The sequence below is a fragment of the Bos mutus genome, chromosome 8 (assembly GCF_027580195.1).
Source record: "Bos mutus isolate GX-2022 chromosome 8, NWIPB_WYAK_1.1, whole genome shotgun sequence".
NCBI lineage: Eukaryota > Metazoa > Chordata > Mammalia > Artiodactyla > Bovidae > Bos > Bos mutus.
The window spans coordinates 31,858,349-31,880,094 of record NC_091624.1 but is presented as its reverse complement, the minus strand read 5'-3'; the positions used below and the strand labels follow the sequence as shown (position 1 = coordinate 31,880,094).

The window sequence follows — 21,746 nt, the reverse complement described above, 5'->3', positions numbered from 1 at the left end:
CCCCCTTTTAGAGTAAGGGAATTAAGTTTTTCAAAGATAGGAATATAGACCTTCAGAGACTTTTCTAAACAATGTCATTTTTGAAGCTCTGTGCCTCGGATTCACTTTCTGTACATAATACAAAGGTGTCATATCTGTTACCTAGAATGAAAACGGATTTCAAAGTTTTGTTTCTATGTATTTCTCTCTCCACGAGGAAGGAGGTCTGGGCAGCATTAGTAGGGTGAGGGACAATTGACTGAGATCTTCATGCCCTTTCAACTTTTTTGCTCTGAGCACAGCAATAGGATTTGAACTAGGGGAAGAAGTACGGCCAAAATGGACATATAATTAGAATGATTATAATATTGCTAACGCATACTGCTAGTGCAAACTGAACACTAACCGTGTGCCAGGAACGGGCAAAATGTGGTACGTTTGACACCTCATTTAATCCACGTGACAGCTTTGTTGGCATTTTTTCCACCCTTTTACTGAAGCCTTGAGGGGTCAGATACACTGCCTAGAGTCACACAGCTGGCAGTTCATGAAGTGTCTGGCTCCTGAGCCAGGGCTTGTTAATAACGCTTATAACTCCATCTGACTTGGGGCATATTTGTGCTCACATTTTCCATTTTCCACTGTAATTTTGCTCAATTTCAGAATGTAAGATAGGTTTATACCTTCTCAGAAGCCAGTAGTTTTCCAGATTTGACCATTAAGTTCAGCCTGTGTGTGTGGATATGCCAACGTTTGCATAAGGTTCAAAGTGAGCTTCTCTAGCAGTTCCTGGGGTTGCCCCTAGAAGGAGCCAATTCTCACCTGCTGTGGGTAAGGTCACTCCAGTCTCAATGACTTGAGGCTGGGAGGTGCAGCGGGAGGGAGGCAGAGAGAAACAGACAAAGAGCAGAGACAAAGATGGGATCTCTACAGATCCATGATCTGGAATTTTCATTAGCCATATTAGATATGAATTTATGCTGCAGGGGGCATCCCTTGTGGCTCAGCTGGTAAAGAATCTACCTGCAATGCAAGAGAAGACCTGGGTTCGATTCTTGGGTTGGGAAGATCCCCTGGAGAAGGGAACGGCTACCTACTCCAGTATTCTGGCCTGGTGAATTCCATGGACTTTACAGTCCGTGGAGTCGAAAAGAGTTGGACACGACTGAGCAACTTTCTCACTTCACTTATGCTGCAGGAGCTCATGGGCATACTTCAGGTGACATACAGGCTCTCCAGGAGGGAAAACAGCTCTACCCTCTACCCTCACTTCTCAGAAGTCGGATCTCCATTCTTCTTCCTCTGATCAGTTCCCATGTCTGGAAGAATCCAGAAGTAGATTCTTGATAAAACACAACTCAGGATGGCTAAAGTGAAAGAAGGAGTTATCACTCAGTCATATCCAACTCTTTGTGACCCCATGGACTGTAGCTTTCCAGGCTCCTCTGCCCATGGGATTCTCCCAGCAAGAATACTGGAGTGGGTTGCCATTTCCTTCTCCAGGGAATCTTCCCAACCCAGGGATCGAATCAGGTCTCCTGCATTGCAGGCAGATTCTTTACCATCTGAGTCACCAGGGATGCCCCTCAGGATGACTAGATTATCGGCAAATCTCACTGCATCTTCCAGCCAGAGCTTAGAGAGATGTGAGTCATGGGGCTGAGTTACACAGATTCTCTCAAGGACGACAGGTGCTCTGGACCAGATGAGTGTCCCTGACTGCGATCAGCACAGAGAAAAGTAACTCGGGGTGCAGGGATGTGAAGTCAGAGGTCAGCAGCCGGGTAAGCTGCAGCATTTTGTGTAGTATGAGGAAAGGGAAGGAGAAAAGTTGAATTAACTTCCAGCATTTGCAAATCAAGACACTTCACCTAAAAAGTTGGATATTTATTTGGTTTCTTGTAAAAAACAAACTTGGGAGCTCTGGCCACACTGGATTCACATTTCTACCTGGAACCAGTTAGTGGCTGAGATGAGGGGCGTAGCACCATATCGAGGGGCCCAGGCTCTGCATTTTGCCCTGCCCCCACCCAGCCCCCTAACTCCAGGAGGGAGAGCTCAGGAGTAGACTCCCCACATCTGTGTCTGAAATTTCTCCCTGTGACAGAAATGACTTTTCAGCAGTGCATTGGTGTGTGTGACCCTTGGGCTAAGGTCACTCCTAGTTCATCCCAAATCTGTCTGACCAAGGCCAGGCAGCCTCCCAGAGGGCCTGGGCAAGGACGGAAGAGGCTCACCTGGCTTCGTGTCCCGGTGGCTGGTCTGCTCTGAGGGTGGCTGAAGTGTCCATATGGACAGTTCCTGGAGGTGACAAGATTCACTTGCAGCTAACTCTAGTCCTGCTGAGGCCGATTCACTCACAGCTAATTCTAGTCCTGCTGAGGCTGATAAGAGCTGGGAGGCTGTGTTTTCTGCAGGAGGCTCTGTGTCAGGCCCTTCTCCTGCCCTGCCCAGTGAGGGGCCAGCAGGCCCCCTGCTGCAGAATGCAGGCAGGAGGCAGCAGCACATGAAGCCTGGACCCCCGCAGCCCCAGACCAGGCAGCCTAACAGTCACTTTCTGACCCTCACAAAACAGAAGGGGGTCCTCAGGAAAACAGCATGGCACAGATATGAAGCACCAGGAGGGCCACCTTGGGAGGACCCGGCTTGGAGAGGGCGGCAGGCTCTGGGGGCCTTGTGTACCGTAGGAGAAGGGACGGGGCAGTGTTTCTTTGTAAGGCATGAGGAAAGGCTGCTCTGGAGCATGGTCTTCAGGGAAGGAGGTCTGTTGCAGGCAGGCTCAGCTGCACCCCAGCTCTGGACACCCCTGATTTCTGCTAGAATGGTCAGGCCTTCCTCCTTTCCCTGGGACAGATGCCTGAATGAGCACATTTACGTCACTCAGGCGCCAGGAAGATTGTGGGCTTTTGGAAACTTGCCTTTTGCATTGTGCTGGAGCTAGAGCCTGAGCCATCAGCCAGGAGACAGGATAGCATGGCGTAGGGGACCTGGTGCAGCCGCTCACGGCACATGGCTGCCGCACACACTCCCTTTGTGCCACAGCTGTTGAACAGTGATTTTGCGGTAGGAAGGAAGCCCCTGGTGCCAGCGGAGGAGTGAATGTCCAGAAAGAGCCTGCAGAAGGCTGTTGCCTGCTTACCAGAGAGCAGTGTTTGCAGGAAGTCTGTTCTGACCTGGGTGCTAAAGTGGCTTCTCCATCTTTTTACCACTAGAGGTCAGTGGTTAGCAAAAATGCTTTCCTTGTGATTTACACTTGATCTTAGCCAAAAGGCTGAGAAGTGATTTTCCCTCGTGGTTTTATTGTTTCCCTGTAAAGTAGTTCTTTAATAATACCGTGTACAACAATGTCCTGATTTTCATCCTCCCAACAAAAACTGTCAGTGAGATGCAGGAGTTCCTGTCATTTACCGAATCTGGTCTGTTCTTCCTCGGCAAGCCCCCAGTGCTGCTGGTGCTGCTGCTGCTGCTAAGTCGTGTCCGACTCTGTGCAACCCCATAGACGGCAGCCCATCAGGCTCCGCCGTCCCTGGGATTCTCCAGGCAAGAACACTGGAGTGGGTTGCCATTTCCTTCTCCAATGCATGAAAGTGAAAAGTCGCTGAGTCGTGTCCGACTCTTAGCGACCCCAGGGACCGTAGCCCACCAGGCTCCTCCATCCATGGGATTTTCCAGGCAAGAGTACTGGAGTGGGGTGCCATTGCCTTCTCCACGGTGCTCCTAAGACAAAACTTATTCCTGACAGTGGCCGTCCCAGACACAGGTTTTGGAGCACAGGAAAATGGACACGCCCATTCTTATACGTGGCTTTTCTCAGACTTGGACTAACAATCTCTAAAGAAATACACTAAAATGCCTATCTTGTTGGCCTAGAGTATTGGTCTTTACCTTTCTGTTTGCCAAGTTTCCCCCTTTTATACCAGGGCTGGGGGAAGATCGTAGGGCAGAGAACAAATATATGAATAATTCTTCCCCTTCTCATCTTATTGCCCCTTCTTCCTCCCTTGTACCTGACCCAGCCTTTGAGCTCCAATTTTATCCTCCTCCCCGTCAAACCTCTTGAAAACTCCTATTGTCTATGTCCTCTGTCTAGAATGTTTGGTCTTTCAACAAGGCTTATCTTTGTGTTCGGATCACCAGTTTTAAAAGTCAGGTGGCCCAGATGTGATGGCCTTGCAGAGTCTGTCGCTATCAACTCTGAAGCAAAGGCACTAACTGTGTAGTAGGATTTAGTTCACTGAGCCCCTCCCAGATGCACTCTCAGAGCCCCCACATGTGCCCACCCAAGTCCTAGCCTTCACCATACTGTTGGAGGTCTGTTGGAGAGACAAGCAAGCCAGCGAGCAGTCAGGCTGAGGACACACAGGGCTCTGCCTGTGGCCCAGGGGACCCAACTGTGTTACTCAACTGATCTCTCACAAAGTTCTACCATTATTATTCATGATAACATCTTTAAAACTGGTTCTTTTTATTTACTAAAATATATAGATTTGAAAATGAAATCTTCATGTCCTTTCCATGAATAGAAAACCAATACCACTGCTACCAGTAAATAAAAATAGATACCGTGAACAGTGATGTGAGGAAAACCTAGCTATATACTGTTGAAAGTGAAAGTCTCCCAGTGGTGTCCAACTCTTTGCAACCCCATGGACTGTAGTCTGTCAAGCTACTCTGTCCATGGAATTCTCCAGGCCAGAATGGGTAGCCATTCCCTTCTCCAGAGGATCTTCCCACCCCAGAGATCAAACCCAGGTCTCCTGCATTGCAGGCAGTTTCTTTACCATCTGAGCCACCAGGGAAGCTCATATACTGTTACCCACTCCCTCCTTATAAAAAGGGGAGATTAGCAAGGATTGAAGACATGTAAAGACTTAATGCCACAAACTGAGACTTGCTGCTAAAGCAATTTAAAAACTTTCAAGGGGATCTTTTAAAGCAATAGCTTTCTCACTGTGTGATTCAGCATTAATTAATGCTCTGGCCTGCCACCATCTAAGATCATTTTTCATTCGATCTAACTTCTCATGTGCCAGAGTGATACTCATCTCACCTGTATCAGTCAGGCTCCTGGTGGGGGTTTAATGAAAGGTTCAAGTCACAGACACAATTCACAGGAACATAAAAGAGAGGGTGAAGCACCCAGAGGCCAGGTTAGTTACCACCCCTGGGGCGGAAAGGGCAAGAGGAAGAAGTCACAATCCTGGGAAAGCTGGAGCTCCAGGGGAGAAGCTGCTCAGGGAAGTCTAGAGTCAGAGACACAACTGGCATCAGAAAAGCAGCAGGCAGTGCAAGGGGACATGGGCATCAACCTTCTTCTCCAGTGCCTCCCATCAGCGGACCCTAACTGGAGGCAAATGGCAAGCAAGCCTGGGAGAGGCAGTCCATCAGGTCGGCCTCTCAGTGTACAGAGCAGCACAGGAAAGGATACAAGAGGTGGAGCAAACAGAATCAGCACAATGTCCCTGGGAAACGTTGCTGCCCAGCATATGCGAGGGACACACACACACACCTTGGCCTGAAGGGAGGGGGAGACAGAGGGCGGAGGCTGGGAGGGACAGGGCAGGCAAGATCTAACGTGCCTGTTCTCTGGCCCGCAGTGTCCGTGAGCATCAGCAACCTGTACCCGGGCTGTGAGAACGTGAGCGTCAGGAGCCGCAGCATGATGTTCGAGCCGGGCCTCACCAAGGGGGTGCTGGAGGTGTTTGGGGCCCCGTCCCACCATCCGCACTGCGCCACCGATGACCAGTCCACGAAAGCAATCGACATCCAGAATGCCTATTTGAACGGTATGGCTCACCCTCCCCAAACGAAAGAGTTTCCAGCAGGGAACCTGTCCCGGCGAGCATGAAGGGTAGAGAAAGGGCCAGCGTAGGAGTGACCCAGGGCTGAGGCACAGCTGGTTAATATCCCAAAAGTAAAACTAAACACAGTAGGTGCTTAACAAATGACTGTTAAGTTGTTGTTCGGTCGCTCAGTCATGTCCGACTGTTTGCCAGCCCATGGACTGCAGCATGCTAGGCTTCCCTGTCCTTCACCTTCTCCCAGAGCTTGGCTGAAACTCATGTCCATTGAGTCTGTGATGCCATCCAACTGTCTAATCCTCTGAGCCCCATTCTCCTGCCCTCAGTACTTCCCAGCATGGGGGTCTTTTCCAATGAGTCGGCTATTGCATCAAGTGGCCGAAGTATTGGAGCTTCAGCCTCAGCATCCAGTGAGTATTCAGGATTGGTTTTCTTTAGGACTGACTGGTTTGATCTCCTTGCAGTCCAAGAGACTCTCAAGAGTCTTTTGGGTAAAAGTGAAGAGTCTTTTGGGTAAAAGTAAAGAGTCTTTTGAGTAAAAGTAAAGAGTCTTTTGGGTAAAAATAAAGAGTCTTTTGAGTAAAGAGTATGTTTACTCTTTGGAATAAATTTAAAGACTCAAATTCAAAGACTTAGAGTAAATTTTTTAAATAGACTTTACTCAACAGTCTTTTGAGTCTGTTGAGTAAATTAGTGCATTTTTTAACCTCATAAAATACAGTCCCATTAGCAGTTGGTATACCCAATTTGAAACCCAAGTGCTCTCCCCAGAGCTCCCAGGGCCCCCAGCAGGAACACAAACCTTGCTGAGACGCAGTCCATTCAGAACAGGGATAGAGCAGTTTCTCTGAGGCTGAGTTCCCTTAACTGTGAGGATTTTATGAGCTGGTGTCTATTAAAGGTCCAAGAGAGAGGAACTCAGAAGAAATTGGGGGCATCTTCATGAAAGCCCTTTTATATACTAAACCCAGTGAAAAATAGAATACTCAGGGTGTTTACCTAAAGCAGCGGTTCCTAAACTCCAGCATACACACACATCCCCTGGAGCCACTGGAAACAGACTGCCAGGCCCTGCCCCTAAGCCTCTGATTCAGCCCATCTGGGGCCTTTCCTGGCGATGCTGCTACTGGGCCAGGGACCCTAAGGAAATAAAGTTCATATGCATTTTGCTCCCTTAAAAGCTGAGTGTTGTCTGAGTTCCAGGGGGCACAGCTGGCCCCGCCGCGTAGGGAGAGAAGTGTGTGCTCAGCACCCACCACCCACACCCTCACCCCGCCTCCTCCCCTGGTCTCACCCCCTTCCCGTGTCTGGCTCCCAGCACTCTGCAGGCTCAAAGGGCCAATTTCTGTGTTCCCAAAACTATTCCCACTGAGGTCTTAGCTGCCAGACTTAGAGGGTCATGCTCCCCAGGAGTGCTGGGCTCTAGAAAAACCCTGAGGATCTTCCAGAATGTCTCGACTGCAGACTTTCTGGCACAGAGTAAACACCAAGGGGAAAAATTAGGGAAAAGGAGCCTGAAATCCTATAACTTAAGTGGTCCTGCCTGACTTCCCAGAGGCCATTTGGTGGATGTCACTGACCTTGTGGTGTCCAAGTGTCTGGACGATCATGAGGAGGTTCTATGATATTTATAGGAAAACCAGCCGCACCACAGCCCCTGTGTGGGAAAACAACCGCACCGCCCGCCCCCACCCCCCCACACACACACTTCCTCCCTAGCCTGACCCTTCCACTGCCTCCCCCAGTGTGGCTGGCCTCTCGGACCCAATCTCCTCGCAGTTCCTCTTACATCCTTCATGTGCCAAGCCGCTCATCAGTTATTGCATCTTACACCTGTGTACAGTGGCCATCCAAAACAGGGTGCTCCCTTAGCCGTAGAGGCGAATTTAGTCACTGTTTAACCAAAATTAAGGTCACATTTCATAGTGAAGATTCCAGTGTTGGGGGGTAGAAAACAAAGTATTTGTACACATACACCTTTCCATGTATGCTTACAGGCATGCACATACACACACACGTGTAGGGGGTGTGTGTGTGTGTTTGTACCACTCTGGGGTGTTACAAGTAGATGTGATAGAGATACACATATAATAATGATACAGATATGACAATGGAAGTGTTAAGGAAAATGGAAAAGCAGATGACAGGTACAAGCAGGTTTATTGTAGTAGTAGCGTTAGTCACTCAGGCATCTCCACTTCTTTGTGACCCAATGGACTGTAGCCCACCAGGCTCCTGTGTCCATGGGATTCTCCAGGCAAGAATACTAGAGTAGGCTGCCATTTCCTTCTCCAGGAGATCTTCCTGACCCAGGGATTGAACCAAGTTCTGCATGGCAAGCAGATTCTTTACCGCCTAAGCCACCTATAGATGTATAGATACAAGGCGTGGGTATAGAAACAGACATAGACAGAAAATATAGGGATGTGTAAATATTCCATGTGTAGATCTGTACTTAAGTAGATGCATAAATAAACAGATGAATGCAGTGGATGTCACTGTCCCTCTTCATAAACCCTAAAATGCTGAGAAAGATTGTGATTGAAATTTGGTGGCGTTTCACGATTGTAATCTTTCTTTTCCTTTTTCTCTGTAGGCATTGGTGACTTCAGCGTGTGGGAGTTCTCTGGAAATCCTGTCTACTTCTGCTGTTATGACTATTTTGCTGCAAACGATCCCACGTCCATCCATGTCATCGTTTTCAGTCTAGAAGAACCCTATGAGATTCAGCTGAATCAAGTGATTTTCTGGCTTAGTTTCCTGAAGTCTCTTGTCCCAGTGGAAGAACCGATAGGTGAGCCGCGACGCCAGGGGGTGGATGGCCCTTCCTCCTGACCTTGCTTCCCGCTCACACCCAGATCCGACAGCTTGTGGCCAGCAAGCCACCCTTATTCCTCCCTCCTATCAGGAGATTTCCACTCGGGAAGCTTCCTAAGGCTCAGCTGTTGGTTTTGTTCTGCAAGGAGTTGTTTCATGACTGCATTATTTCTGCCACAAAGACTCAGTTCTGAACAATTCCTTGAGAGTCATTTCTCACTTTCTTTCTGTATTTCTGAGCTGTGGTCATTTCTGTTAGGTGCAAAGTGGGACACTTCATCTGACAGCTGCTGTGCCTTTACCTAATGGGCACGTAATTAATAAACAGAACAAGCTCCCCTTCATCCATCAAAAATGAAAGAAAGGGAACCATGTTAACTGAATGTAGTATCTTAGCCTTACTCCTAGAGGAGAAGACAGCGTGGACAGACTTATTTTGTTCTTTTCAGACAAAAAAAAGAGGCAGCCTTCCCTGGTGAAATGTAAAACTCAGCAGTCAATTCTTTTCCTGAAAAGCATATAACAGCAAAATAAATTGGGCTAATTCCCTTCAGGGTACCTCCACTTTTGTCCCCTCCTTTCTCATGTTTTCATTTTAAACACTGCCATAAGTGAGAGGCTCTCTGCTGATGTGAACTACAGGAGTTTCCCTTCTGAGCCATTTCTGTGCTGTGCTGCATTCAGGAGCTGGCTCTGGTCTTGGAAAAAGCATCCCCCAGCCAGAGGTTAGATCTCCCCTCACCATGCAAACAAGGCCTACTTGGAGGAAGATCTGAGAAGCTGCAACATGTTCTGTGGTCGCTTCTGGTCCACTTCTGAGCAGCCTTCCTCGAGGCCCAGAAAATAGGCTCATTCCATCTTTGGCCAGGCCTAGACCTTCTAGTGACCTTGTAGGTCACTCCGATCAGCAGGCATAGGTTTGCAAGTCTGCAGACAAAATGTACCACTCTCGTCCACCTAGCAAGGCAGCCCAGACCTGAGGCCGAGCACCCCACCTCACCTCGGCAGGGTGGAGGTTTGCTCTCCACACCTGGCAGGTGTGAAATGGCTCACTTTCTGCCCTCAGCCTTTGGCGGCAAGCTGAAGAACCCACTCCGAGTTGTCCTGGTGGCCACCCATGCCGACATCGTGAACCTTCCTCGTTCAGCTGGAGGCGAGTTTGGATATGACAAAGACACCTCGTTGCTGAAAGAGATCAGGAACAGGTAAGGTGGCTGCTGTATCTTCAGGCAATGCAGCCAAAATCAGGTGACCCAGAGGGAGGAATGAAAGCCGTGAAAGGTCTCTGGCTGGGCCGAAATTTTTATTGTATGTTTCGTTGTTACCAAAGCCACCAGTACACATAATAACAAATGAAACAGAAGTAAAAGGCACAGGATAAAAATCAGCAGCCTTGGAGTACCACTGCCCAGAGGTAACTCTTTTTAGCTGTTTTGTGCATTTTTTTTTTTCAGCTTTACTGAGATATAATTGACAAGTGAAATTGTAAGCTATTTAAACTATACAAAGTGGTGATTCAATATATATATATATACACAATGTGAAAGGATTCTCTCCATCTCATTAACATATCAGTCACTTCGCATATTTCTCTTTTTTGTGTATGAGGACATCAATCAGTATTTCTTAGAATGTAAGTTGCAACCTGCTAGTGGATCATAAACTTCATTTCAGAGGCCTGCAGTAGAATATAGGTAAGAGGAACATGATAGAAAATATCAGAGTGCATTTTATGTCCAGTATTCTTGGAAAATTTTTTTGTTTCACTGAGGAATATGGATGTGCTTAGAATCACAGCGTAGAAGTATCTATTTTTACTTAGTGTCTATCCCCCCCCAAAATTTTGAACCTAAAGCTCTACTTAATATGCTAGTAATTTGAATTCTTGGTTTATCAACTCACACTTACCTATTATCTTCCTGATATGAAAAATAAGGCTTCTACTCATACTTTTTTTTTGAACCTTTTATTTTGTATTGGAGTGTAGCCGATTAACAATGTTGTTACGGTTTCTGGTGACCTACTAGTTAATACTTTAGGTCTAAGGTGTTGTTTCATGCTCATCCCTCTTTCTCACTCCATCAGCTTCCACAGCATCTCTTCTCCTGCCTGGTCAAGTGAGTTCATTAGGCCTCCCCTTCCTGTGTCGGGGGAAGCTGTGTTCCCCAGTTTTGTGGAACCTGGCACCTGTCTGCACCCGGAGCAGGCGGTGTCCCCAGGCCTCCACACCAGGGCAACATTACAGAGGCCAGCCAACAGCAGGTGGGAGTGTGTCTCTGCAAGGCCACCAGCCCTTCCTTGCCCCCCACCAGCTCTTTGGACCAGCAGCAGCCTGGCCTTCTGTGGAAACAGCTGGGGAGACTGCGTCCCTCTCAGGAGGCCACTGCTCTTCCCTTAGGTTTGGGAACGATCTTCACATTTCAAATAAGCTCTTTGTTCTGGATGCCGGGGCTTCTGGGTCTAAGGACATGAAGGTGCTTCGAAATCACCTGCAAGAAATACGGAGCCAGATTGTTTCGGTGAGTATACCTGGGGATGGCTGGACCCAACCTTCAGCCGGACCAGCCAGTGGCCAGGGATTTGGACCTCTTTGTGCCTCTTTGTATGGTTCTCGTATTTGGTCTGGTTTTCAGGGAACCCAGTACAAGGTGTCTACATGGCCACATTTTTATCCTGTTGTTCTAGGGTGAGCAAGAGTAGAGAAATGAGGAGATGGCCTCGAGATGAAGAGTTGTTATGGGCAAGACAGACTACCTTAGAGTGTATGAAATTCTGAGTTTTAGTGGTTTGTTTAAGAGTAAAATTGCTTCCTAAAAATTACAAAAGCAATTCAAAAGTGAGTAAACATATTGTGAAATATTTGGGAAATGCAGAAAAGTGGAAAAAGAGTCACCAACAAAATTCACTGAAGAAATAATAGATGACCAAATGGAATGAGATGGTGTTCTTAGATGGCAAGATCTTAGGAAGTGTTTCATTTTCCCAAGTTATGTAAACTTTGTACAGTTCTCATTAGGATCTGAATGGGATTGAGGACATGGGGTTTTTGTCTTAACATTTCAATAGAAGAATAAGTGAACACAAAGGCTCTGCAATCAGTAAATAAATGGAATAGATTAGTGAGGGCAGAAATAGTTCAGAACATCTGCAGAAATTTAATAGAAAACAGAGATGTTATTTAACTTTAATGGGGAAATTTAATAAGTGACCTGGCACAACTGGCTATTTGCCTGGAAGGAAATAAGGTTGAACTCCTACTCACTACGCAGCCCCAAAATAAACTGTAGGTAGATTAAAGCGTTTAAATGTAAAAAGCAGTATCTTGAATAGAAATGCAAGAGAATTTATTTTTAAAATACCTTGAGAGTGTTCGAGAAACCTTTTAAACCAAGACAGAGAACCTCAGAAGTTTTCAAAGAAAATACACCAATAGTTTGTTCAAATACATTGGACAACATAAAAGTTTAAAAAGTTTTTTCTGGCAAATAAATTCCATAAATGAAGTTAAAAGGTGACATGGATTGGGGAAAGAAATATTCTCAATGCTTCTGGCATATGAAAGATTACTATCCATAATATTCAAAAAGCTATCTGAAATGAGCAAATGTTCTAATGGAAAACGCTAAAAAAAGAAAAAAAAAGTGCTCCAGGGACTGTTTTTTTGTCTAAGCTCCAGTGTAACAAGGATACGGCTCTTACCCCCCTGCCTGGTAGAGGCCCTCTTCAGTTATAATTTACTGTTTACCTGATGGAAGTGACCTGTTTACAACACCAGGCTCCAGCTCCAGACGTGCTTTAGGAATTTTCAGGAACTCTCTCCTCTCTCATGAAGCCTGACCCCGACTTTCTGAAAGGGGCTGCACTACAGCACTCAGTGGGCAGGGAGTAAGCCTGGAGGGCCTCAGAGAACCTGGTCACAGAACCCCGTGGGTGGCGATCAGAAACAATGGTCTGTAAAGGGCTCAGTGCCTGCCCACCAGGTGGGACAAGGGCCTGTGTTCCCTGCAGCGTTTTGAGCTGAGGTGTGGCATATATCTGCTCCACGTCCCTGTACCCCATAGCTCCTGAAATCAGGCAGATGGAACTCACCAAACCCACTGCTTTTAGCCCTGGGAATGTTGTTGAATTTAGGGGGCATAAAAATGTGATTGAAAAAGGGACTGCCCAACAAATGATGCAGTGCAGTGTATGGCTTGTTCAGTTCAGTTCAGTTCAGTTCAGTCGCTCAGTCGTGTCCGACTCTTTGCAACCCCATGAATTGCAGCACGCCAGGCCTCCCTGTCCATCACCAACTCCCGGAGTTCACTCAGACTCACGTCCATAGAGTCAGTGATGCCATCCAGCCATCTCATCCTCTGTCGTCCCCTTCTTCTCCTGCCCCCAGTCTCTCCCAGCATCAGAGTCTTTTCCAATGAGTCAACTCTTCGCATGAGGTGGCCAAAGGACTGGAGTTTCAGCTTTAGCATCATTCCTTCCAAAGAAATCCCAGGGCTGATCTCCTTCAGAATGGACTGGTTGGATCTCCTTGCAGTCCAAGGGACTCTCAAGAGTCTTCTCCAACACCACAGTTCAAAAGCATAGGTTTAATTAGGAAGATGTGTTGATTATATGAGTCTGTAACACAGACTGATTTATTTAACCAAGTTAAGAGATGAAAAGCTCATTACAAGCCAATTACCCAGAATTAATCAAATTGGCTCTACTGGTAAAGACCCACCTGCCAATGTAGGAGACATAACAGACACAGGTTCGATCCCTGGGTTGGGAAGATCCCCTGGAGGTGGGCACACAACCCACTCCAGTATTCTTGCCTGGAGAATCCCATGGACAGAGGAGCCTGACAGGCTTCAGTTCATAGGGTCACAGAGAGTCAGACACGACTGAAGTGACTTAGCACACATGTACATCTCAACAGTAATCCTCAACGATACCTAATTTACTGGTAAAAACCCATCTAATGTTGATATAATGATACTTAACTCTCTTTTCCTGTCTCTTTGTTCATAAAGTGGTCACCCCCTGGCTGAAACCCTCACTACAAGGGGGTGGGGGGACATCAGAAGTTGGTGCACCTTAGGTCATGGAGTCCACAGTTCCAGAACCATTATTGCAAAGCCTCACCATCTGTCTAACATGAACAGAAGTGAAAGCCTCTGTAAACTTGTAGATTTGTGAAATAGATTCTGCTTAAAGGCAGTCTGAAAAAAGAACTGCCCCAGGCACCTAACACAGTGCTTTTTGCATATAGTAGTTATTCAATGTTTGTTAAATAAAGCTATTAGTGTTGTTCAAATTTTAAAAAAAAGACCTGCCCCAGTACTTAGCCAAAAAAGCATGAGTGCACCCAAATAATTCCATGCAGCAGTGCAGATGTGAGCAGCGTCATTTTTAGTCCCAGCTGCCCCTGAGTCCCCACAGCAGAACATTGACCTGCCCATCCTGCATGTTCTAGGTCTGCCCTCCAATGACTCACCTATGTGAAAAGATCATCTCCACTTTGCCCTCCTGGAGGAAGCTCAATGGCCCCAACCAGCTGATGTCACTGCAGCAGTTCGTGTACGACGTACAGGACCAGTTGAACCCCCTGGCCAGCGAGGCAGACCTCCGGCACATCGCCCAGCAGCTCCACAGTGCTGGCGAGGTGAGCGCTCCAGCCTGGCAGGGATCTGGGAGGAGCCCCCCGGGATGCATTTCCAGCATCTGAAGGTGGGATGAGCTGGAGGGGCAGAGTGGCAACTGCGCACTGCCCCTGATGCCTCACAGGAGGGCTGGAGTGATTTCCTGAACTGTGATCCTCTGCTCTCCTGTCCACCTTAAAAGGGCTGTATATTTGTTGTTGTCTTTTTTTTTTTCGCTTTGCTTTAGTTGGTTGATTTTCTGGCTTCTCTAAGCTTGAGGGCAGAATTCCCACTACCCTGGGTGACTGGGCCTCTCCTCCCTCTCCCCATAGCACCTGGTGCTTAGCTGTGATTCCTGCAGCTCGGATGACTGCTCTCCATGAGGCGTGTCAGCTACACACAGACCTAGTGGGTTCACAGACAGTCAAGAAATGGCAGTGATGTATCCTCAGGGAGATGACATCTGGAGACACTAAGATGTGCCAAGCGGTGGTCCCCAGAGATGATCAAGAAATAGAAATCTCTGTTTCTGGTTGTGTTACATTCAGCACTGGGATGTAGTTTGGGAAGTCTGTTCTAATTGCTTCATATGCTGCCTGTCCCTCTAAAGGGGGCATAGCCTTCACATGCTTCCATCTTGTGAAATCAGGAAACAGTATAAGCTAGTCTGGAACAAGAAGAACAGTTCTGAACATGAAAACCCAGAAGCAGTTCAGAGAATCTTACAAACAAGAAGTTTGCCTCCCCATTCTCAGGGGCCACTTTGGGCCCTTGGCCATGGATCATATAGGCTTGAAATTCTGATTAAATCAAGAAGCCAGTGATCCTAAAAACCTAGAGCCTCAGGCAATGATTGTGTCAGTCTTTGAATCCCCATGAAACCACAGGCTAAATCCACTAGCCCCTCCAGCAGTACTTTAAATGATTGCCTCCAAGGATGGGAAAAACAAAGGACCAAAGCTCACCTTATAGTGCTAGATATAAACGTATGTATTTTAACCACAATAATAAGCTCACTCTTTTTAATAACGTATTCTCTTGCCTTCTGGCATTTGACCAGCAACTTTCTAGCTGGTCAATTCAGCAATTCTTCTCTCCTTGCTCTTGAGACTTTAATAAGTAAATGAAGGTAAAAAGAAAAGAAGGGAAATCTGAATCAGGATGCCCTACTCTGGCTGCCAGCCCCTCTCCAGTACTGTGCTGCTCTCTAGAAAATAATCTAAGGTTCTTACTCAGATTTCATCAGTTGTTCTGTCTTTTTCTGGCTCAGGATCGCACATTGCACTCAGTCATCTGTCTCCTTAGTCGCTATCAATAAGGCACAGTGTATCTGTCTGTCTTCGGTGACCCTGAGGAGATAGTTATGTCTAGGACTAAACTGCAGACAGTATTCTACCAAAGTGAAAGTGAAAGTCGCTCAGTTGTGTCCAACTTTTTGCAACCCCATGGATAGTCCACAGAATTCTCTAGGTCAGAATACTGAAGTGGGTAGCCTATCCCTTCTCCAGGGGATCTTCCCAACCCAGGACTTGAACCAGGGTCTCCTGTATTGCGGGCAGATTCTTTACCAACTGAGGAATCAGGGAAGCCCATTCTACCAAATGCCTTATTAAAAACTAAAAGACACTGTTCTGCATTCCAGAAATGTCTCAAGTTTGAACAGAGGGCATCTCAAAGACTTAAGACTACAGGGAGAAAAGTGGGGGCTTCCCTGGTGGCTCAGATGGTAAAGAATCTGCCTGCATCCCAGGAGACCTGGGTTTGATCCCTGGGTCAGGAAGATCCCCTGGAGAAGGGAATGGCTACCCACTCCAGTATTTTTGCCTGGAGAATTACAAGGACAGAGGATATAGTCTATGACGTTGCAAAGAGTTGGACATCACTGAGTAACTAACACTCTCTTTCACTTTTCATGGGGAGAAAAGTATTCCCAGTGCAAACAGGTCTCAGCCTCCATGCGAGATCACTGATCTTTGTAGAACTAACCAAGGACAGAAGAAAGTTGCTTCTGTTTGTGTGTGTGTGTGTCATTTTGTTTTCTAACTTCTGCTTTTTAAAGAAATGAGTATGACAGGAAAAGTTGAAGTCCCCTTTGGCCATCACCTCTCGTCTCATTCCTCCCTTTCCCCTCCAGGCCCAACCACTATGGTAGCATATCTTTCCAGAACAGTCTAATATAACATTCTTTATCTTTTTTGAAAAATTTCAAGCCTTCAGAGAAGTTGCAAGAACAGTAGGATGTATCCTCATATCCTCCAAACCTAATTTAACTAGCTGTTTACGCTTTGCTAAATTTGCTTTGTCTCTCTTCTGTTTATTTATTTGCTTTGCAAACATCATGACCTTTCACCTCTAAATAATTTAGCTCGCATCTGCTAAGGAGGACATTCTCCCACATAACCATAAAATAATTGATTATCATATCCTGGAAGCACAACGTTGATATAATACTATGGTTGAATTTATAGTCCTCTTTCAAGTATTTGCCACTTGTCCCAGTATTTTCTTTTACAGCTAATTTTATTCATTTGTGTATTTATTTTGGGATTCAGAATCCAGCCAAAAATCACCCATTGCATTTGGCTTCTGTCTCTCCCTCTCTTATTGCATTGGCCTTTAAGAGTCAAAGGTAGTCTTTTCAGAATCTCCCTTATGACATTGCCAAGCTGGTATTTCTTGGCTGAGAATTGATTTTGAGACCCCTCCATATGAATGTCCTGGGTCCTTCCTTATAGCATCTGCACAGATTTCATCCCTGCTCAGGCCCCTTAGTGGTTTGAGCAGCTGGGTTATCTGGCCCTCTATGTTCCTAATGCATGACTTCCCCTTGTCCCCTTGGACAGATCAACATCATGCAGAGCGAGACCGTCCAGGACGTGCTGCTCCTGGATCCCCGCTGGCTGTGCACCAACGTTCTGGGGAAGCTGCTCTCTGTGGAGACCCCACGGGCCCTGCACCATTACCGCGGCCGCTACACCATGGAGGACGTCCAGCGCCTGGTGCCCGACAGTGACGTGGAGGAGCTGCTGCAGATCCTGGATGCCATGGACATCTGTGCACGGGACCTGAGCAGCGGGACCATGGTGGACATCCCCGCCCTGATCAAGACTGACAGCCTGCACCGCTCCTGGACGGACGAGGAGGACGAGGCGCGGGTCTACGGCGGCGTGCGAGTCGTCCCGGTGGAGCACCTCACCCCCTTCCCATGTGGCATCTTCCACAAGGTGCAGGTGAACCTGTGCCGGTGGATCCACCAGCAGAGCACCGAGGGGGACGCGGACATTCGCCTGTGGGTGAACGGCTGCAAGATCGCCAATCGCGGGGCCGAGCTGCTGGTGCTCCTGGTCAACCACGGCCAGGGTATTGAGGTCCAGGTGCGTGGACTAGAGACGGAGAAGATCAAGTGCTGCTTCCTGCTGGACTCCGTGTGCAGCACCATCGAGAACGTCATGGCCACCACGCTGCCCGGGCTGCTGACGGTGAAGCACTACCTGAGCCCCCAGCAGCTACGAGAGCACCACGAGCCCGTCATGATCTACCAGCCACGGGACTTCTTCCGGGCGCAGACTCTCAAGGAGACCTCACTGACCAACACCATGGGCGGGTACAAGGAGAGCTTTAGCAGTATCATGTGCTTCGGCTGTCACGACGTCTACTCGCAGGCCAGCCTCGGCATGGACATCCACGCGTCAGATCTGAACCTCCTGACCCGGAGGAAACTCAGTCGCCTGCTGGACCCGCCCGACCCCATGGGGAAGGACTGGTGCCTCCTTGCCATGAACTTGGGCCTCCCCGACCTTGTGGCCAAGTACAACACCAATAACGGGTCTCCCAAGGAGTTCCTCCCGAGCCCAGTCCACGCCCTGCTCCGGGAATGGACTTCCTACCCCGAGAGCACTGTCGGCATTCTCATGTCCAAACTGCGGGAGCTGGGGCGTCGGGACGCAGCGGACTTCCTGCTGAAGGCGTCCTCTGTGTTCAAAATCAACCTCGACGGCAACGGCCAGGAGGCCTACGCCTCAAGCTGCAACAGTGGCACATCTTACAATTCCATTAGCTCGGTCGTGTCCCGGTGAGGGCAGCCTTTGGCTTGGGCAGGGTCTCTTCCAACTGCAGGGGCAAGGGGGACACAGCCCATCTTTCCCACCAGAGATTCTGGCGCGTTCCTTCCTACGCCCACATCCTGAAGGACGCCCCCTCCCTCCCCGCCTCGCTTATTTCTCTGCCACTACCTCCCTCCTCTCACACATTCCCTGATGTGTGAATGAATGGTCTTTCTAGTTCAAGAGCAGACCCTATCCTTTAAACCTTTGGCCATTTGAAAAGCTAGCCACCCTCCACCTCTCATCCTCTAGTACCTTGCTTCTTAATGATAATTTTATTGGAATTCCTAACTTTTCAATGAAATTTTTTTAAACTGTTATATTAAATGTCCTTTAAAAAAAAAAAAGCGCACATTTATCCAAGATGTGTATTTCTTATACTCTTTTCTTTGTTATATCATGTCCTCAGCTTATCTCTTTTATATTTGTAGGAAAAACTCCCATGTAAGGAATCCCACTGTATGATTTATAAACAGACAATATGTGAGTGCCTTTTGCAGAAGAGGGTGTGTTTGAAATCATCCAAGTCAGCCCGAAGCTGTTGAGAAAGAAACACTCCCTCTCTGTCTCTTGCTGTATGCTGATCATCGCCAGAGGTGCTTCACCCGAGGGTTTTTGGTTGGTTTTTTTTTTTTTTTGAAACTTGTGTTTCCTTTGGCAAGGAAAGGGGAGAAAGAAACCTCCTCTAGAGCAATTTCATGGCCAGTGTTGTTACTGCAAGACATGTTCGTGTTTGCTTCTGTTTCATCGTCAGTGTGAACGTTCACGTGGAACCTGCAGGCTGTCATGCTTCTTCATCCCCTGTCGTCTCAGGTAGAAGGTTGACACGGTCATAGGGAGCCAAGACCTGTGTGAGAATTCAGAAGACCCCAACTCATGATTTGTGGCAGTTTGTTGTCATTGTGCATAGCAGATGGTTCTCCACATTTAGATCCTGGTTTGAAAACTTCCTGTACTTGAAGTCGCAAAAAGAAAATAAAGGAAGCAAGTTTTCTTGCAGTGATTTTGAATTGTAATGGAGTTTTAAATTGAAATAAGGGAACATGTCCTAATTCTTCTGTCCTGAGAAGCATGTAATTTTAATATTATATCATATGTATATATATATATGCAGTATGTATATACATATATATTAATACAGGTATTTTTACTTAATCTTTAAGATGTAGTAAAAAAGTTTTCTTTTGTTCTTTTTTTCTTTTCCTTTTTTTTTTTTTTTTATAAATAAACTGTTGCTTGTTGCATTAGCTTGTTGGTCTTTAATTCAAAAATGATTCTTTTTGTCATGTCTTCATTTGTCAGTACCCCACCTCGTGGGACCAGCCAGTCTAGAAAGTGATTAAACCTAAACTCTTAGGGCTGGAAATCAACAACAGTTTATTAGGTGCTTAATTATTACTGAAGTTGGGAAAGGTGTGGAAAAGCAGAAAGAGCTTGGATGATGTAGAAAAGAAGCTCTTTCCATTTCCTTAGGTGAGCCCCAAAACCAAATTGTATCATTTAGTTCTCTGCTATGGGGAAATAGGAAGCTTTCTATTTCTGTACAAAGGTGGAGAGACTAGTGCCCTATGGGAGCAAGAGAAAACTTGCTACAAAAGATACATACCTGCCTGCCTTTACTTAGAGACCATACTGCCCCAGGCCATCAGGTTCAGTCCTGTATGATAGCTGTAAGTGTCAAAAACTCTAAGTGACAAAACCCATCTTTAGTAAAATCTCAAGACTTCTTTAAAAAAAAAAAAATTAGCAAAGAAAAAAAACTGTAAGGAAAAATACTGCAATGGTGTGGTTGATGTTTTTCTGTGGTGGTGGAAGTAGAATTCATTTCTGTTTTGCCTAAATTGTCCTTAATAAACATGGTTTACTTTTATAGGGAGAAAATAAATTTTAATGAAATAAAATTTAAAGCTGTATACAGATAATGTGTCAAAAGGATGGCACTGAAATTGAAATCACAGTTGCCTTAGAGGAATAGAACCTCCTTTTATTTTTTTTGGCCACACTCAGCTTACAGGAATTCAGTTTCCTGACTGGGGATCGAATTCAGGCAATGAAATTTCGAAATCCTAACTACTAGGCCACCAGAGAACTCCCAGAACCTCCTTCTCTTGTGTCAACTCCCTCCTGAATGTCAGCTTTGTTTCCTCCTGCTTCAGAAGTGCTTCACATCACAGGGTCTAGCACCAGGACATAGGGCCCATGAGGCGAGGGCTGTGTCTGGCTGCATCAGTAAGTAAAATCCCAGAGAAAGATTCTGACTGCTCCAGCCTGGGTCATGCTCTGTCCCAGTGGTTCAAATGATTGGCCTGGCCCCGGGAACCCTGGGACAGTTTTGGGAAAGGAGCATTTCCCCCAAGAAGGGAGTCCTGTCAGCAGGAGAAAGGGACAGAAGGAGGATGCTGGGTAAATAAAGCAGAGGCGGCAAACATCCCGCACGAGTCTTCAGACTTTTGTTTTATGCAGGTGCCTGTTCATACGATTATGGGGCCACCTAAGCTCCTGAAATATTGAAGCCATACTTCAGAATCATTACTACCCAGAGTTTAAGGACCACTGAGCTCACTGCCCTTCCCTGGCAAGTGCTGTGGGGACATTCCAGGCGACATTCGGGGGTCTTCAGTGCCATGAACTCTAGCTAGGTTAGAACTGTTGCAAAACCCCAACATTAGTAGATGACTCTGCCTCCTACAGGAGGGAAGAAACCAAGCCATTCGTAGCCTCCTGCCCCACAGTGAGAATCAAAGGTTTAGGTTCTTAGGAGCCAGAAAAAGCCTTTTGTGGACCCTTTATTGGAGTTGCTGTAAAATGCACTTAGGCACATGTTCCTCATCCCCTGTGGTTGCTCTGGGGTGCCCAGGGTTCCCCTATAGAAAGGAGCATCCTAATGACCCAAAGTCTCTAAGGCATGGGTTAGAGGGGACTTCTGGGGATTCTGATTGGTTCAAAAATCTGGATCCCACACCTTTGAAAAGGAATCAGAATTCTGGGTGGTCTTTTTTGCAGAAAGCGGTGTACCATTACACTTACAGGATTCCCTGAAAACCATAAAACTACCCTTGGCCCTTTCTGGGATTCCCTGATGGCTCACTGGATAAAGAATCCACCTGCCAGTGCAAGAGATACAGGTTCAGTGCCTGAGTTGGAAAGATCCGCTGGAGAAGGAAATGGCAACCCACTCCAGTCTTCTTGCCTGGGAAATCCCATGGACAGAAGAGCCTGGCGGTAAAGTCCAAAGGGTCGCAAAGAGTCAGACTCGACTTAGCAACTAAACACTCTCTGGCCCTTTCTGTGTCCAGAGTCTCCACCAGTCTTTCTAAATCCTGCTGGTGTGACTGCAGAGAAGCCATACCAAAGTGAAGAGCTGGGCCTGGCTACTCCTGTATCAACAGCACTAGATGCTAGCCAGGCTGTAAAACTGAAGGGTAGCC

General features: G+C 47.0%; 1 protein-coding gene across 2 annotated transcripts in view; it reads left to right on the top strand.

Annotated features, from left to right (window-relative positions):
- DAPK1 (death associated protein kinase 1) overlaps positions 1-19,565 on the top strand; it is a 211,786-nt gene extending 192,221 nt beyond the window's left edge. For both annotated transcript variants that reach the window (XM_070375366.1, XM_070375367.1), the window contains exons 21-26: positions 5,577-5,765; positions 8,377-8,574; positions 9,664-9,802; positions 10,996-11,116; positions 14,050-14,238; positions 17,059-19,565. In XM_070375366.1, coding sequence (XP_070231467.1) covers positions 5,577-5,765; positions 8,377-8,574; positions 9,664-9,802; positions 10,996-11,116; positions 14,050-14,238; positions 17,059-18,291 — 2,069 coding nt within the window. In that variant the 3' untranslated portion in view covers positions 18,292-19,565. The remainder of the gene's footprint in view (positions 1-5,576; positions 5,766-8,376; positions 8,575-9,663; positions 9,803-10,995; positions 11,117-14,049; positions 14,239-17,058) is intronic.
- The last annotated feature ends 2,181 nt before the right edge of the window (positions 19,566-21,746 follow it).